Source organism: Eurosta solidaginis, chromosome 2 (genome assembly GCF_040869045.1).
Source record: "Eurosta solidaginis isolate ZX-2024a chromosome 2, ASM4086904v1, whole genome shotgun sequence".
Lineage (NCBI taxonomy): Eukaryota > Metazoa > Arthropoda > Insecta > Diptera > Tephritidae > Eurosta > Eurosta solidaginis.
This window is the reverse complement of record NC_090320.1, coordinates 76560924-76580647: the sequence shown is the minus strand read 5'-3', so window position 1 is coordinate 76580647 and position 19724 is coordinate 76560924. Positions and strand designations below refer to the sequence as shown.

General features: G+C 37.2%; 1 protein-coding gene across 1 annotated transcript in view; it reads right to left on the bottom strand.

The window, feature by feature from the left end:
- Positions 1-19724, bottom strand: part of crc (bZIP transcription factor crc) — an 80219-nt gene that overhangs the window by 49961 nt on the left and 10534 nt on the right. The window contains exons 2-3 of the mRNA XM_067765805.1: positions 7184-7465; positions 7020-7124 (exon numbers count right to left, since the gene is read on the bottom strand). Of these exons, the coding sequence (XP_067621906.1) occupies positions 7020-7124; positions 7184-7364 (286 nt within the window). The 5' untranslated portion in view covers positions 7365-7465. The remainder of the gene's footprint in view (positions 1-7019; positions 7125-7183; positions 7466-19724) is intronic.

Sequence of the window (19724 nt, the reverse complement as noted above, 5' to 3'; positions counted from 1 at the left end):
CCGGGCAAAGCAACATCAAAAAATTAAAAATAAGGTTTTTCAATTAGAAGAAAATTTTTCTAAGCGGGGTCGCCCCTAGGCAGTGTTTAGCAAGCGCTCCGGGTGTATTTGTCATGAAAAGTTCTCAGTGAAAACTCATCTGCCTTGCAGATGCCGTTCGGAGTCGGCATAAAACATGTAGGTCCGGAGCTCCGGCCAATTTGTAGGGAAAATCAAGAGGAGCACGACGCAAATTGGAAGAGAAGCTCGGCCTTAGATCTCTTCGTAGGTTATCGCGCCTTACATTAATTTATTTAAGCAAAGAAGTAGATTAACTTCCAGAAATTTTTAAAATATACCCTTAACAAAGACCTGCCATAAAAGTATCGATATCAATATAAGTTTTCCAGATTAATTTACAGTTTTTAGTGTTTCCGATAAATTACAAATAATATTTTTCGCAGCATCCAAACACGGTTTCGTTTTAACAAAAAATCTTAGAGTAAGCCAAACTAGTTCATTTTTATTTACATAAAAATCTTATTTTCAAACTGAATTTCTCCAGAACTCGGTTATATCAATTTCTTTCCTTAATATTTGTAAGCAATTTTAATTTATAATTTATTTAATTATTTGGGAACAATTTAAACAACGTGACATCAGGACGGACAAGGCGACAGCTGTTTCCATTATACCTTGTAAATCTCTTTAAAGCCTTTTCTCCCGGGAGTGGGATTTGAACCCGCACTCCTACGATGGTTGAAGTGTTACAAACGCCACGTCATGCCTTAGTTATTATAAATTAAAAATTGTTTCAAATAAATGTTTTCATACATTTAAAGCAATAAAGGTAATCCCCGCTTAAAAACTCATACAAATAGACAACATTGGTTAATTCGTTGTAGTTCAATAAATAGAACAAAAGCAACAACACCAAGTTTCTTTGAAAACCCGCCTTACGAACGCATAACTTTACCACATAATGCCATACGAAGTATGGAATGTGAATAAAGAAAATATGTAAAGGGAATTGGGATAAGGTTTACAACAACTAAGGCATGACGTGGCTGAATGTGCTACGATAGGAAGGTGATATTATTGAGTAGCTAATTTTACCAAGGTGCCATTAGTTCTCGGCTCTTTCGCTATATTTCGCACTGATATTGATTAATTTCTATACATTTAGGTCTGCATCTTTCTTGCATCTCTTCATCCTGGAAACATATTTTTCCCCTTTTTTGGGAAAGCCTTACATTTACAAGTCTGCCAAACTGCAATAATACATTATTATTTACAAATTCTTCAATCATCTTGTGCAAAGTTAGCGGCTTTTGAACACAAATATTCATTTTTACTAAGGTAACTGTTAGAGCTCTTGATAAAAAAAAGGATTCGAATAATCGACTAATCTATTAGCAAACGTTCAATTAAGTAATCGATTATCACTTATATTAAGTAATCGAATTATCACTATTGACTCCCCTGACCTAATCAGTCAGCTAAATTTTGCTGTTCCTGCTAGGGCCTCCAGACATTTTGTGCTTTTCCATTCACCTCTATGCCGGCAAAATTTTGCCAGAAATAGTCCCTTGCGTCATTGGTGCTCACGTTACAATGATTTGTATAACTGCATTGGCTTTGAATGTTCCTTTGCCGCGTTACATACTGCCATACTCTTAGGTTTAGCCTGATATTTTAATTTTATTTTTCTTATGCAATGCGATGTCAAATTTTTATAACATATTAATTTTCTATGCACCTCTTTTAAACTCTTCAATTTTAAGGGTGGCTTTGTATTTACATATATATCTGTTCTATTACAATAATTAGTCGACCGCTTTGTGTTTGCGTCGACTTTAAATAAAATAAACAAAATAAATAAATGACGGCCGTTGATATTTTATGCCGTGCCGCTATATTACGTTACGGCGAACTTCACCGTCTTCTTTGTTTCCACATAATTACTTTTACATTGCAATATTTTTGACGTCTGTACCGCTATGTAGCGGTAGCGGCCGCTTTCGAGGAAACAAAGCCTTTAGTGATAGATTCGACTATTGGAATAGCCTTTTTTTTAGAAATCTTCAATGTATTCTCTGATTCGTAAAATCGTTGTGGAGCTATTGTAAGCCATCTGCAGTTCACATATTTTTGCAAATTGCTTCTTTGGCTTCATCAGGAATTAGAAAAGATATTCCATGCCCAGCCACGTTTCCGGAAACTCATTTTGCATCAAATACATAACTTTTTCAAAAATTGTCATTCGACTAATCGACTACATAATCCCAATAATCGATCAAAAATAAGAACCCTATACACCTTTTCCATGCTGTTAAAAGGGTGCACTTTCTTTTCGAAACAGTCCTTATATATTGTAACGAATTTTGGGGAGTTCCTGATAATTTTGCACACTCTGCTAACGTTCGAATAGCTGAACTGTCGAATAGATAACTTCAATATTCAGTATTGCAAAATAAATGGTTTTTATTTAGACTACTTTGGGAGTAGTACTTCACAATTGACGTGTACTTCACTAAAGCGTGTTAAAATCAAACTGATTGATTATCTATCGTCACCTATTTCTTCTAAGGTTTAGACTTTTCATGAACAAGCCTTCTGGAATAGTTGTATCTCATACTGAGTTATTTAGTTATATACATATCTTTAATGTTTTTCTTCTAGCTATATGCTGTGTATGTGTGAGTAACAACTTCTGCTCTTAGCTGATGACTACATATGTGTGTGTGTAAATGGCTTACTGTTTTTGTGTTTATTTACTAACAGCATAGTGATGTTAGAAATGCTAATATTCGCCTCAATATTCCGTTATTTTACGAAGAAATGCATGCATATATGTGACCTGGAATCATGAAACGACCTATTGTGCGAAAATACCGGTCCTCCTTTTTTTTCATTTTCAGTTTTTTTTTTTAGTGATGTTTATAGGAAATTTAACGCTCTTTCCAATGGAACAACCCGCAGTTTTCTATCTTCCTTAGTTTTTTCACAAATCGCATTTAAATCCAATAGGGGCCACAATTACGATTTTTTGAAATATTTCGATTGTTCTTTCCATCTGCTCTGTTGATTTGACATTGAGAGTCGGAAGTGAAACATATGACCGTCTAATAATTAACTGTAATAAGAATTCCATTCTTTTAGCGAAGTGTTTACATAAATAAGGTGTAATACGACAGTTTTGGTGTTCTTGCACATTTCTCGAAAGTCTTCAGTAGCGCTGCACAGGCGAAAATGCTTGTTGGATATGACGTGAATTCAAATAGTTTATTTTAACAAAGACCTGTTTCAATTTTTTTTTTGGAACAAATTAAACATACTTATATAATGGAAACATCAATAATATGAACGTAATAGTTAAGCAAGACCTTACTTATGGAAGCCAACACCAAAGATACCTAAATATGAATCTCTGTAACTAAATCCGGTAAAGGTCCATCGATATTTTTTTGGGGAAAAGAATAATTGATTTTTAATTCTGTTAAATTCCTCTGCCCGACACAAGAATTCTGTTAAATTCCTCTGCCCGACTCAAGAATTCTCAAAAATTTTTTAATATAAAGATATTGCATGCGCGAACTTCGGTGGAAAGCAGCGGAGCGTAACAAAATTCTAGTAGGTCACTTTCACCCCACCAAAATCTTTAACACAATTTTTAACATAATTTAAGCACAGAAAACACTGATTGGAGTTTTAGAGAGTAAAAATGTGAATTCTGAACACATTAGCTGATAAAAAGTGTACAAATAATTATTAAATAACAAATACAGACAGTGGTAGTTTAACAAATTCTGCTGTGGTAAGTGGTGAATGTGACCTACTAGATAGAATTTTGTGAAGCTTGCCTCACACGATTTTTCGTCTATGCAATGTCTCTATATTATATCGTTTCTGGAATTCTGCTATCAGTATCTGTCTGAACAGAATTCTTGTGTTGGGCAGAGGAATTTAACAGAATTCTTGTGTTGGGCAGAGGAATTTAACAGAATTCTTGTGTCGGGCAGAGGAATTTAACAGAATTCTTGTGTTGGGCAGAGGAATTTAACAGAATTCTTGTGTCGGGCAGAGGAATTTAACAGAATTCTTGTGTCGGGCAGAGGAATTTAACAGAATTCTTGTGTTGGGCAGAGGAATTTAACAGAATTCTTGTGTTGGGCAGCGGAATTTAACAGAATTCTTGTGTCGGGCAGAGGAATTTAACAGAATTCTTGTGTCGGGCAGAGGAATTTAACAGAATTCTTGTGTTGGGCAGAGGAATTTAACAGACTTCTTGTGTCGGGCAGAGGAATTTAACAGAATTCTTGTGTCGGGCAGAGGAATTTAACCGAATTCTTGTGTCGGGCAGAGGAATTTAACAGAATTCTTGTGTTGGGCAGAGGAATTTAACGGAATTCTTGTGTTGGGCAGAGGAATTTAACAGAATTCTTGTGTCGGGCAGAGGAATTTAACAGAATTCTTGTGTCGGGCAGACGAATTTAACAGAATTCTTGTGTCGGGCAGAGGAATTTAACAGAATTCTTGAGTCGGTTTGAAAAAAAGTACTAAAACTACCTACCATCCATATTTTACTCCGAAAAATGTTGAAAATGGTGAAAAATTTTCAGATAGCTGAATGACAGAACAAAGAAGAATTTAGAGCGACACAATTGGCGGCTTACTTTCACCTGGTTATTCCACCATGATTGCATCATGGTATTTCGACATGATTCAATTACACGATGTAGCTTTTTTAAAAATGTGACATTCCGCACTCATAGTTGTTTTTAAGAAGAAGCGAAGAAGGGGGGAAAATGAAATGAAAGGCACAAATTCGACAAAAATCTCCTTTTGAGTCACGACGATTGAAAAAGCTTTAGCTAACGGCTTTGTTAGAGAATGTGACCGTAATAAACAACCTCCTGTCATAGATAAGTCCTAATATGGATAGGACTGAGGTTTAGAAGCTGAAAGCTTCTTAGCAATTTGTCAGCCGGTCTTTCAAACTCGGCTAATATCTTCGGCTAATTCTTCTAGAAGCTGGTTTATGTGAAAAGCGTACTAAAACTACCATATTTTACTCCTGAAAAATGTAAAAAACAACACTTTTTCGGGGACAACATTGGTGAAAAATTTTCAGATAGCCGAATGACAGAACAAAGAAGAAATTAGAGCGAGACAATTGACGGCTTACTTCACCTAGTTATTCCACCATGGTGTGATTTCCAGGTAGCATATTTTTTTTACTTGAACGGTTTTGATTGTTACCAAGGTGAGCTTATTAGTCTCACGTATATAAAATAGTGCTCGATTTATATCGCAGGTCAAGATAACAAATTTGTTTGGTTATTCCAGAAGATCAGTCACTTTTTATAAGTGATTCAAGTTAACAATATTCTTTAAAATTGACAGAATCTCAATCATGTCTGATTTTTCTATTTAAATAGAAATCTCTGTAATATCAACGGCCATTGTAATATCTTAACAGTTTTCATTTGTATGTTTAAGACACCAGAGCTAAACGGTCATCGTGGTGTGATGGTAGCGTGCTATGCCTGCCACACATAAAATCCCGAGATCAAGGCCTGGAAAAAGCAACATCAAAATCTTTAGAAAACAGTCCTTTGTTTGTATTTTTTTACTGAGAGCTGTGGCTTACATTTACATTTACCCCAATTTTGTGTTTTTCAAGTAAATATACATTTAAGGACTGGTACCGAAAGTTCTGCAAATTTAGAACTACCTACAAGGTTTTTAGTAATGACATAGTACGATTTAAATAAGTTATTTTTGAATTGGTGTTTCAGGACATTTTTCAAAATATATTAGCGTGTAAAGTCAAGCCTGGAGCTACGACAAAACTTAATACGAACGAAGAGCTGCGTAAAATGTAAGAGTAATGTTATATTCCTAATTATAGCCAAAACCACACATGTGATACTTACACGAATCAAGCAGAAAATGGTATAAAAACGTACAAAAAAAACGAAGTGCTAAACGAACGCCCAAAAAGATTTTTCTTACACAAAAGCTCTGTAAGACGGAATTGGAAGCAAAAGTTTTTGTGTGATTATGGACGACGAAAAGTAATTGGAAATGGACCTTAGAGCGTTGTCAGGTACCAAGACCTACTGCTTGAAGTATGGAGGGGACATTCCTAAATCGAAAAAAAACATCCAGATAGAAAACTTTGGTAGAGAATTTCTGATTTGCAAGCTATTTGTGAATGCGAACATTAATCCGTTCTTTATAATGAAGCCAGAAATTAACGCAAAGAGTGTCTTCAAAAAATCGTCTGTCATTCCTATGTCGATGGCTCCAGCCCAAAATTGGTTCTACAATATCAAAGTTTTTTATGTTAGGAAAAATATGAGGCCCCCAACGTGCCTGCGTTGCGGCCAATTGAGAGGTATTGGACATTGATGAAAACAAAAACCGTCACAGAAGTAAAGAAAAATTGTGGCGAAGAAAAGAAGCTGAAAATTGATAAAACCGTTGTACAAAACTTGATGTCGTTGTTGTTGTAGCGATAAGGACAGTCCCCGAAGGTCTTGGGGAGTGTTATCGATGTTGATGGTCTTTTGCGAGATGCAGATCTGGTACGTTCCGGTACCAAGCCCGACCATCTCGGGAACGATTTGTTATGACCACATGCGACCTTCCTGGCCATACCGCCCTCCCACCCCCTAGATCCTGAGGATTTCGGAGTCGCCAGAGCCTCGTCTGTTAATGAAACAGGGTTCGCCACGGATAGGTGAGGTTACAAAACTTGATGTAGAGTCTCTCTAAAAAGTTCGGTCAAAAATATTTTTTGGTCCTTTAATTTTAAAAACTACAAAAAAATTGTTCTCTATTACAAATGTATTAGTTGAGTTGACATATAAAGCTAAAGTAGTTGGATATCTTGAAGGAAATATAATTTTACAAATATACATATGTACATATATGAATCTGTTCAACTTTTTATTTATTTGGGAGTGTTTGTTATCATTTGAAATAAAAAAAATATAAAAAACATAATGAAATGTCTAGAATAATATACTTACCACCTTCTTCTTTAAAATCGAAAAATTCGAATACGAAATCATCGCCATTATTAAGCTCCATTTCGGATTTCAGCTCAAAATCTTTGTCACTGACCACTACAATCCCTGTAAGGTGTAAAAAGTTAGCTAAACTGTTTCTAAAAGATTTTGCAATTTAAAATAACCTTTATCGAAGCATTCGTCACCATTTAGCCAAAAACCAGCTGGTTCAGTCATCGAAAACAGTTCGATTGACAACGGCGAGATCGGTTCCGTTTTGCCGTCCCAATACAAATCTCGAGGCAAAGCTAATGACTCCATTGTTGAATTGTCTGTATAGGCTATAACTTTCGAAATTGTTTTCATATCCTTGACTTGATATAGAATTTGTTAAAGATGGTCTCAATATTTGAGAGGAAGCTTGTCCTAAAAACGCGGTTGTTGGTGTGAAGGTAGCCATGATGGCTCTAAGTTGGAACAAAAGATGAAACGTTGATTAAAGTATGCGTGTAAATTTGCAAACATAAGAAATTAGCTTCAAAAACAGATTATTTAACCCTCCATGAAACGTAAATAATACAATCTCTTTTTGGAAATTCAGAAGGTACTTAATCATCAACGTCATGATAAAAACACTTACAAGGTATAGTCGTTCTCTTCTCGTCGGCTACAATTTTTTATTTCTGTTTTTTTAAGTTTTTTCGCAACATAATAAAATCATCATGATAAAACTATAAGAAGGTAATATAAGACGGTAAAACCATTTAAAAATTTTAAAATCACTCTCTTGAACTTTTTGGAAATGCCAAACTAAAGAAACACAATCAAAGAATTTGTCTTGATTTGTCATTTTTCCCTTCTTTTAAATTCCAAATAAAGAAAAATGTATATTAGTGGAAAATTGTAACGAATTGTTTGAAAGTCGATTTTTGTGTTTCGCGATAACTGACGCACATTGGGAGCAACAAGAAGATCAATCTCTCTCCACCTGCCAACCTCAACTCAGTAATGATCTCCCATAAAGTATATTAGTCCGTGGAGGCTGAGATCACCAGCTGTACGGCAAAACCCCGTCGCCGTAGTATAGAGGTAGTGTGCTGGCCCATCCCTTAAAAATGGGATCGATTACCCGTCCGCACTGCCGCACTCCACCAATTTGTAGACAACGAATACTCTAAATTGGAAGGAAAGCTTGGCCTTGATCTCTTCGGAGATATAAATTTCTAAAGAATTTGTTGAAGAAAATCCATCAGAAGAGGATCGTGGCATGATTCGGGAAAGTAGAATATAATGTGTGAGCTGAAAAGTCTGGACTGCAGCTGGCCGTTTGATTCCTGAAAATTCTGGTCTGCATAAAATTGCAAAATTTGTATGTAATAAAAAAAATCTTAGTGTTTTTTTGTTTTTGTGATGACATGCATAACTTCAACACATAACTACATACGAAGTATGTGATGTGTAGAAGATAATATATGCGAAAGAAGGCAATTGGGAAAAACTTTACAACAACTAAGGAATGACGTAGCTGAATGCGTTTGTAACCATTTCAACTATCGTAGGAGTGCGGGTTCGACTCCCACTCCCGGGGGAAAAGGCTTTGAAGAGATTTACAAGGTATAATCGAAACAGCTGTCGCCTTGTCCGTCCTGATGTCACGTTGTTTAAATTTTTCCCAAATTATTAAATAAGTTATGAAAAAAAACCAAAATAAAAAATTAAAATATGAGTACTGTGAGAATTTTAAAAAAAAATTTTTTTACCTGCCAGCCCAATTCTAAACAAAAATTCCTTGCGATTTTTTTCTCTTCTCCCTTTCCTCTTATTCTGAACAATGTTCGAAAAAGGGAAACCCGGTTAATGGAGAAAGTATTATGAATGTGATTGACAGGGAGATTTCTCTGCCATTTTTGAGGAGTTTTTCCCATGTTGAATTAAAGGGAATGCATCAAAATATTTCAAGTTTAATGTTTCTTATACGAAAAAAACATTAATTTGTACAAATTTGTGCTGAAATATATTAACATTCAACCACAAAACACTCTGTTATGGTCCAAATAAGCAACGGAAGAGTTCTTAGCAAATTTGATGCAGTCATCCAGAAATTTCGCAATGATTTTTTAAGGTTTCCGCCATGGTGTGATGGTAGCGTGCTCCGCCATCCACACGGAAGATCCTGAGTTCACGACCCGGGCAAAGCAACATCAAAATTTTAGAAACAAGTTTTTTCAATTAGAAGAAAATTTGTCTAAGCGGGGTCGGCCCTCGCCAGTGTTTGGCAAGCACTTCGAATGTATTTCTGCCATGAAAAGCTCTCAGTGAAAACTCATCTGCTTTGCAGACGACGGTCGAACTCGGCAAAAACAAGTACGTCCCGTCCAGCCAATTTGTAAGAAAAAATCAAGAGGAGCACAACGCAAATTGGAAGAGAAGATCGGCCTAAAATCTCTTCGGAGCTTATCACACCTTACATTTATTTTATTTTATAAACTAGGAACCGATATATGCGAACACATCTTTTTGATTCCATTTTTGATCCAATTTTTGGTAATTCACCTTCATTAAAATTTCGCATACTTTTTTAAGAAGATTGGTAAAAATTTGGATAGAGGACTCTCGTGTCCTCTAACACGGGGGAAAGAAACAGAGACTAAGAAAGAGGAGAGTTAGACGAAGAAAGATAGAGGGAGCGGGGAAAGAAGCAGTTAGAGGAAAAGAGATAGAGAGGAAGGGAAAGAATAAAGACGCAGTGGAGAAGGAGAAGCAGAGAGAGCAAAAGGAAAGAAGAAGCGAATAAAAGGAAAAGCGAGAGGGAGGGGTAGTAAGAGATAAAAAGTTCTTAAAGGTTATACAAATACATCAAAATTAAGGCAGAGCAAGGTCTGTGGGGCTGTTAGTAATATATTAATAATAAATACAGACAGCGGTTGCTCAACACATTTCGCTGTGGTGAGTGGTGAATGCGTCCCACTAGGGTTTTGTACTCTTTGTCTCCGTCTATGCCTGCTTTAGCGGTCATTGATCCCTCGCACTAATGCTCATCATACAGCATTCAATTTACTGAGTATCGAATCTAGGAACACGTATATGTGAAAATTTATACGGTCCTTTATGTTTGTTTCTCTCAAACAGTAAACAGAGCCTTGTCATTAATAAACATTTTTGGGTAAGAATCAACTTTGAGACGATTTGCTATTCAGTACATAAGTTGTCCAAAGTCTCAACAATTTATGAGCTGGTTAGGTATTAAAAAGCTTTATAGAATTTTTTGTATGTTATTGTTTTTATATCAGGTGCGATTACATACAATTTGTCATCATTATCGTCTTACGGTAAATTTCCACAAGGGTGGACCATAGTGAGAGGGGTGTTACAGGCGTTGGTTCCACATTGCAATTAAAGAGATGGTTGGTGTCATGTGGGGACGCATTAGAAGCAGGACATATGTTATGTATGTTGGGGTTGATTCTTGATAGGTAGGAATTTGACCTGTTACAGTTCACAGATCGAAGTTGAACTAGTGACATGCGTCTCCCTATGAAGAAAGCGTCCCTCTGCTGTGAGATCCGCCTATTTTTCTTTAAGAACTGGATTCACCGCGAAATGTGGATATCACTGTGGACTCGTTTGTGTTTTTTTGCTTCATACGGTTGTGTTCTCAGGTGCCGTATTTCCTCATAATGCTTACGGAGATTACCTTTTAAGCCACTGGGAGGTGTGGGTATTAAACAGAAACTGTTTGCTCGGTACTTTCGTCTCATTGTAAAAAGCGTTTCTTTGTGGAAGGGACGCAACTATTTTTTTTTTCTTTATTGGCAACAAAATTTAAAATTATTACAATATTTCTCAAAAAAAAGCGAAGTTTTTAAATGGGACTGCACGGAAATGACAGCACTGTGTCGGGAAAAATCCCGAGTCGCTCCGGTACATAGAACCGGCTGCCTTTTTTTACCCCAAGTGCTGCCGACAATTGCGATTGCATGCTCTCCAAAATGTATATCCTGATCGAACGTCACACCCAGTATTTTTGGGTGTAAGCCGTAATGCCATCGACATGGATGTCCAATATGGTCGACATTTGTCCTGTTGTTGTTGTAGCGATAAGGTTTCTCCCCGAAGGCTTTGGGAGTGTTATCGATATGATGGTCCTTTGCCGAATACAGATCCGGTACGCTCCGGTAACATAGCACCATTAAGGTGCTACCCCGACCATCTCGGAAACGATTTATATGGCCACATTAAACCTTCAGGCCATCCCTCCCTCCCCACCCCCAAGTTCCATGAGGGGCTTGGAGTCGCCAGAGCCTCGTGTGATAGTGAAACAGGATGAGGTGAGGTTGAAAATTGGGTTTGGAGAAGCTATATATTGCGATGGCAACCTGAGAGGGTTTGAATCTGTGTCCTTCCAATTACTTTGTAAGTGGCAATGAGCGTCTCTCTATCTTTACACCAAGTGCTGACGGCAAGCGATTTGAAGATTTTATTAAGGCTCTGTCTTTAAGCAGAACTGCGGATGGAAGCTCGCCGATATCTAGATCTTTATCGAACGTCACACCCAGTATTTTTGGATGTAAGGCAGTCGGTAGCGTAATGACATCGACGTGGGTCTACATTTGTAGTGGACAGTTTGAAGACATGCGCTAGATATTTGTATCCTTCATTGCAAAGGTTTTTAAGCATCGGCCTGGCGATACCCTCTTGACCTACTGCTTTAGATGTTCTAGCAAGTTTGATGGCTTCCTCAACCCCTGTGACGGTGATGGTAGTAGAAGATTCGAATTAGATTTGTTAACCGAGGAATGAATTACATATTGCGACAAAAATCGCCCGCCCATTTCTTCGCATCCGATAGCACTTAGTCGCCAAAGGCGATGAATATTTTGTCGTTATGCTTAATCGGAAACCGGCAGAGGTTACAATTCTCTAAAAGTCAGTCTTGGTGAACGAAACAATGGACATTTTTTAGGCATCTAAGATCTCATAAGCCGTTATGATCCGATACTTAGAGATCATTGGGAGAAAGTTAGGATTTCACCACAGCAGCACAAACGTTTACAAGTTCACTGTCTTTCCGCAGACATACAGAACGAGTTTATAGAAATTTGTGCAAAACACGTGAGGGAAATTATATTAGATCAACGAAAGGAAGCCAAGTATTCTGCTATTATCGTTGATGCTACGCCTGATGCTAGTCACGTTGAACAGGCTACGTTCATTTTGCGCTACCTCCATTTCAATTCGAAAGCAACAAATTTTACAATTCAAGAACGGTTTTTGGCTTTTGTGGATTGTAACCAAAAAACTAGTAAGGAAATCGTGGATTTAATTTGCCATTCTCTAGGTAAACAAGAAATCCAATTAAATGATTTTCGTACCTTGTACGATAATGGTGCCAATATGAAAGGAGCTTATATAACCGCACTGCGTTACCCGCCTTTTCGCAACAAAACACACCCCTGAGTGCAAGTGACATCGCTGTCAGCTGTTGCCGAACAGCAATGCCAATTGCACTCAGCAAGGCCAATTGTATTCAGCAATGAAAAATGATGGCCGCTGAGCGTGGGTGAAAAACGAGCCCGATTGAATTCGTTTTTGGACGTTTGCAGTGACCGGTCGTAAAATCTAAGTAGTGGAGAAAACTAAAGTAAAGATTTATAAAATAGAAAGACCGAAACCAAATTGTTAAACTAAAACATTTATTATAACCAAAAAAGTGTAATGTGAAATTAGAATAAATAACGTGTAGTAAATTAATATGAAACATAACACAAACACAATTTACTTTAAATAAACTAAATCTAACCAAACATAAAAAAGCAGACTTATTGTTGTGTGTGTGGGAGCGGGTGTGCACATAGGGCTGCATACCCACAAGCGTGAGTATTATCCCGGCAAAAATGGTTGGTGTTAAAAAGCCAACCTTATATGGCGACCGTGACGCCAGGCCCTGCAATGGCGGCCATAGTGGCGAAGAGGCAGACCTCTTAAAAACTGAAAAAAAAAGCTTAAAATTCTAAAAACCTAAAAATAAGTTAATTCAAAATGAATTAAACAATTAGAAGTTTTGCGAAAGAATGAAAATTTAATTTACAAAAAATTTAAAAACTAAAAACTACACAAAAAACATGTTCTTTAAAAACTATAAAATATACAAAAATTTAGAAGAACCCTGCAAATATGGGGAAAATTACAAAAAAAAAATCAAAAACATTTAAAAATTACAAAAAAAATTACAAAAAATATACAAACATTTAAATTAACAACGAAAAATTACTAAAATTTTCAAGAAAAAGCAGTGTTGGTGGTGTATGGCAGTGGCTAGTGGAAAATTATTATAATTTAAAAGACATGTAAAGAACATATAGACACGTATAATACAAAAACTAATTATAAGACGGAATTAATAAAAGAAGTATATTTTTGGAAAAACTGTACCAAAAATTGGTGAAGAAAAAAAACGGCACTAGCCACGCCACCAGAATAACGGAAAACACCGTACACCAAAGGAAAGCCGAATAGCGGAAGACGAGTGACGCCAACGACAACAGCAACCAAAGCAGCAGAATATCAGATGCAGTAGCAGAATTCAAGCGGCAAACCAAATAAAGCAGAAGTCGGTATGACGCACAGTGTGCGAAAATCATTTTTATACGCATATACACAAAGATTTATATAAAATTACATTTTTCATTCGTTTCATAAATATTTAAATTAAAAGTTATATTACATATCACATATATTTTCTCACTTTTCACAATTAATACAAAATGCTTTACATTATATATATAAAACCGGTTTTTATCATTTACCGAAAGCGTTAGATAACCCAATTACATATACATATATATGTGTGAACTTACGGGTAGGCACAGTGGGACAGAGTTGGAAAACACCGAAAATTTTTTTTTTCTGTGTTTCCTTTAACCGGTTCAACTGGTAAATTTTCTGAAAAAAATTAAAAGCAGTTGCCATCTCCAAAAAAAAAAAAACACATTAAATAATTCTTATCAATTTTTCTGTTTTAGTGCTACTCTGCCCTACAGTGAGCTCCATCAAAAACAATACAAACAAAAAAAAAAACATAATTAATATTTTTTTTGCACAAAGCGGTGGTTCCGTAACTAACCAAAAGATTTTTTTGGCGTAAACGGTGGTTCCGTACAAAACCAATGAATTTTTTTTTAATCCCGGTGCGTCCGAGGATATTCGTATTGTAACGAATTTACTTGCAAATCCTCTTATTTGCAATCCTCTGCTAAGTTCGAATCACTAAACTGTTGAATAAATAACTCCAATTTGTAGTAATGCAAAATGGCCTTTATTAAAGTACTTCACAATAACACTCCAACTGTACAACGAATAGCTTAATAACCAAACTGATAGCTTAAAGGAAACTGACTTTCAAAATAATAGTGCTATTGCTCGCTAGATATCGTCTTACTCGTAACTGCTTGACAATTCAAATCAAACTGAATCGCATTTTACTCGCTTGTGCCGCTTTTATAGTTTACGCTGCATACATCTAGGCTCTTCTATTTCCAGAACTTACCAACTATTTCGAGTGTTTATAGTTCTCATATAGTTTCTACTTGTTTACAATTTTCTACTTTTCAGCGTCTCTCAGATGTATGTGAGTTTGTAGTTTACAGTCTCTCGCACACACATAGGTGTATAAGTAAATGCATCTGTGTGCGACATCTCTCGGCTGCCTTATATATGTGTATACATGATTTGATTATTGACGTTAACATCGCTTAGCATCGCCTTAGTGATGGTATAGCTTAGGGATGCTAATATCCGTGACACTGCCCTCCACCTAAGTCTGATCGTCCCGATCAGACAAATCTCTCGATCTAAACGCTGCTAGCATCGCCAAATGTACCACTCTTCTACTCCGTGGTTTCTCAATGCTTTGTATGCGGTAGATAGTATCACTGATCTTCTTCACAACCTTGTACGGGCCTTCCCCACTGCACCGAAATTTGGGTGGAACACCTTTCCGCCGGTGAGGGTTGTATAACAGTACCAAATCTCCCGCCAAGAAACCTTTCGAATTATTTTCCTTGTCGTACCTGTGTTTCATCTTACTACTCATTATCCTGAATCGTTCCCTCGCACTCTGTTGCTTGACCAATGAAGAACTACTTCGCAGAGCTTGCGCTGGACGGATTTCCTTTGCATAATCAGTATCGTTCCGACGCTTCACAACAGTAGTGTGCCTTGGCTTGAAACCACCCTTGCATTCTTTCTCCGTTTCAGTACGTCCGTTAGGGCTTTTTAATGCCAGTGTTTCTCTCACAGGTACCTTCGGTTTTGATTTGTTTGGCCCATTTGTTCCATCAACCTTTACCTTTGAATTTCGTCGCCTTCTTCGAGTCTTCTCCACCAGTACCCGATTACTGCTGAAACCTTTTTCCAAACTAAAGTTAAGGGGTATGTCCTGGTTCTTATAGCGCATAATTTTTCTCCGCATATCGATCCTGACGTCATGGTCAACCAAGAAGTCCACTCCCAATATGACTTCATCAACGATCTCCGCCACAACGAATTTGTGTAGAACCATGACCTTCCCAATCAATACTTCACATATCACTTCTCCCTGAACTTCGTTATACTCGCCAGTGACCGTACGCAACTTTGCTTCAGGTAACGGTTTTACTCTCCTGTTGACCAAGTCAGATCGGATCAAGGAATGAGATGCGCCCGTATCTACAGTCAGTATTCGTTCGTTGCCATCCACATTCCCTCTGACGGTAAGACTGCTCGATTTTCTACCAATTTGCGACACAGATATCACAGGGCATTCAATAGCTGGATCTAGCTCTCTACCTCTTACTCGCTCTTGCTCATCTCCTCCAGCTTTGCGTTTACGGCCACCCACATAGTTGGAACTATTAGGACCAAGATCGCAATGACGTGCAATGTGACCTGGGTTGCCGCACTTGAAACATTTAATAACTCCGGCATTCTTCTGTTGTGATCCCTTCAGTGCTTCCAAAATTGTGTCTACCCATTCTGGCCTTTCTACTTCTACACGATGAGCCTTATATGCTGGTTTACTTAATAGGGAGGCAGTTTCCTGAGTCAATGCATGTGATACCGTTTCAGCAAATGTCAGTTTTGGGTTCGCGTATGTAGCTCGCTTCGTTTCCACGTCTCGTATGCCATTTATAAAACTCTGGATTTTTACCCTCTCGGTGTATTCCACGGGTGCGTCCGCATTTGCGAGATGAGCCAACCTTTCAACATCTGAAGCAAACTCCTGCAATGTCTCATTTGCTTTTTGGTAGCGGTTTTGCAACTCAATTTGGAATATCTGTTTCCTATGCTCGCTTCCGTAACGTCTCTCTAAAGCGCTCATCAATGTTTCGTAGTGGTTCCGCTCGTACTCTGGGATGGTCGGTAAGATTTCCGCGGCAGGCCCTTTCAGTGCCACGAACAGAGCTGCAACTTTATCTTCAGCATTCCATTGGTTCACTGCTGCGGTCTTCTCAAACTGTAGCTTAAAGACCTGAAAAGGAACAGAACCGTCAAAGGATGGTGTTTTTACCTTTGAATTACTCGCTGAAACTGCAGGACGATTTAATTGTAACTGCTCCATACGACCCTTCAAATCATCGACTTCTGCCTGAAATTGAGCGATTTTTGCATCCTGCGCTTCCAGCTTTGATGTTACCCTTGCTTCCTGTGCTTCTAACTGTGAAGACATTTGTGCCACCTGCAATGATAAGCGCTCCTCTTGTTCTTCCATCTTTGATGTTATGCGTGTCTCCTGCGATTCCAGTTGGGATGCCATATATGTCTTCTGTTCTTCCAATTGCATTTCCATCTTGGATGTAATCTGTGTCGACATTTCTGACATTCGCGTTTCTTGTGCTTCAATCTTCGATGTTATTCGTGTCTCTTGGGATTCCAGTTGTGATGCCATATATGTCTTCTGTTCTTCCATCTTGGATGTTATACGGTTCTCCTGCGATTCCATATATGTCTGCTGTTCTGCCAGTTGAGATGACACTGTCGATGTTTGAGCAGATATTGCAGCTAAAATCATGTTCAAGTCTGTACTGGTAACCGTCTGCGATGTTTCGTTCTTCTCTTCAATTTTTGTTGTCTCCTCGCCATCAAGATGAAAGACATACTTTTCCACATCAATTCCTTCCGCTTCCATTGCCTCTCGTAGCCGTGCCTGAAGTTCAAGTTTAACGCCGCTTGTATTCAATCCACGGCTCTCCAACTCCTTCTTTAGTTGCTGGATCTTCAATTCACTGAACTTTGCCATGTCGTTGTTGTCCTCTGGAATTTATTCAACAATTCCTCTTCTGACACCAATTGTAACGAATTTACTTGCAAATCCTCTTATTTGCAATCCTCTGCTAAGTTCGAATCACTAAACTGTTGAATAAATAACTCCAATTTGTAGTAATGCAAAATGGCCTTTATTAAAGTACTTCACAATAACACTCCAACTGTACAACGAATAGCTTAATAACCAAACTGATAGCTTAAAGGAAACTGACTTTCAAAATAATAGTGCTATTGCTCGCTAGATATCGTCTTACTCGTAACTGCTTGACAATTCAAATCAAACTGAATCGCATTTTACTCGCTTGTGCCGCTTTTATAGTTTACGCTGCATACATCTAGGCTCTTCTATTTCCAGAACTTACCAACTATTTCGAGTGTTTATAGTTCTCATATAGTTTCTACTTGTTTACAATTTTCTACTTTTCAGCGTCTCTCAGATGTATGTGAGTTTGTAGTTTACAGTCTCTCGCACACACATAGGTGTATAAGTAAATGCATCTGTGTGCGACATCTCTCGGCTGCCTTATATATGTGTATACATGATTTGATTATTGACGTTAACATCGCTTAGCATCGCCTTAGTGATGGTATAGCTTAGGGATGCTAATATCCGTGACAGTATTATAAATTTGAAAAGATGCGGTGCGCCCGTATCTATAAAAATAAAACCATACAATTTTAATAAAAACGGTGCGTCCGTAAAAGCACAAACACATTGAGATCTTTTTAATAAAGCGGTGCGTCCGTTATCATCAGCCAAGTCCTTTTACAAAAATAAAATATTTTCCTTTGAAATCAATTTAAATTAAATTACTTCAATATACATTCAATTTATCGTTAAATATTCAGTCTTTCCTTAAATTGCCGAATAATTCTTTCAATTTCACATCAACATTCAATTCAATTTCAATTTCTGTTAAATTTTCGTAAGCAATTTCTACAAATTCGACTTTAATCAGTTTTAATATTTCTTCTTTGCTTCCTACTACATATGTTCCTTAGAAACCAAAAAGTAGTTCCCAGAATTTCAGAACAAGACTCAGATTTCGAAAATTCCAAAAATTCAGATTCCAATTCCAAAAATTTTAATTCCGAAAGTTCCGATTCCGAAAATCTCGATTTTAAAAGCCCAGTTTCCGAAGGCTCAACCACATATTCGCCCAGTACAATCAAAAACCTTGTTGTTAGACTTTCTTTGTTCGGAGAATTTCACGGATTTGAGGAATTGCCCGAAACAAATATTTCAAATCCTCCTAATTCCGATACAAATATGGCGACTCCTAAAGAAAAAAGGACGTTTATCGGCATATGTGCTGGTATTATGCGTGAAAATTATAGCGGTGAGCCCCTAGGTCTCGAATCTTTCATTACTAAAATTGAGTTAATCGAACAATTTTTCGACGAAAATTTAACTAGCATTTGTATTTCATATATTAAATCCAAACTCGTAAAGCTCGAGAAGCGATACCAACTCAAGTACTTTCAGTTAACGATATAAAAATAGCACTACGTAACCGTATAAAACCCGACAACTCCAAAGTTGTGGCCGGAAAAATTGCAGCTTTGCAAGTTAATAATAATAATTACACAGATTTTGCAAAACGCGTCGAGGAATTGTCTGATGCTTTAGAGCGTTCGCTCATTATCGAAGGGATTACTCAGACCAAAGCCCATGAAATGGCCATCGAGCAAACAGTTAACGTTTGCCGATTGAACGCAAAAACCAGTTTAGTAAAATCAATCCTCGCTTCAACCAATTTTCTGATTCCAAGGACGTAGTAGCCAAACTGATTGTAGAGCAATCAAATGAAATAAAAGAACGCCAAGTTTTAGCATTTAGGGCGCGGAACAATAACAATTTTAGAAATTTTCAAAGTAATAACCGAGGTCGAAATTTCCAAAATCAAAATCGTAACTTTAATAATTATAGACAAAATAGACCATCCTTTAGTAACAGTAACTATGGCAACAACTTCAATCGCGGCAATCAAAGGCAAAATTTCCGTTCCGGCAGCGGAAATCGGAATCAGCCTAATAGTAATAATAATAGCAACAATAGTCGTACTAGCAATAATAGCGGTTCTAACACTTCCAATAATAGAGCTAGAAATGCAAGCGTTCGGGCTTTAAACAGGGAAGCCCCTCAGGAGCGAACACTGAGGGAGGACGAGACAAATTACTAACTGATTCAGCTCACAATTTTTCTTCTAAAAACGTTTATTGTCCTAACTTAAATTATTCCGATTTTATGCAAATAAATATTACTGGCTCTAACAAATTTTGTACATTTCTAGTCGATACACAAGCTGACATTTCGTTAATTAAAATTTCTTCTCTTAATAAAAATTTGTCAATTAATAGCAATGATACAATTAATATTACTGGAGTTACTACAGATACAGTTTCTACATTAGGTACTTTTAC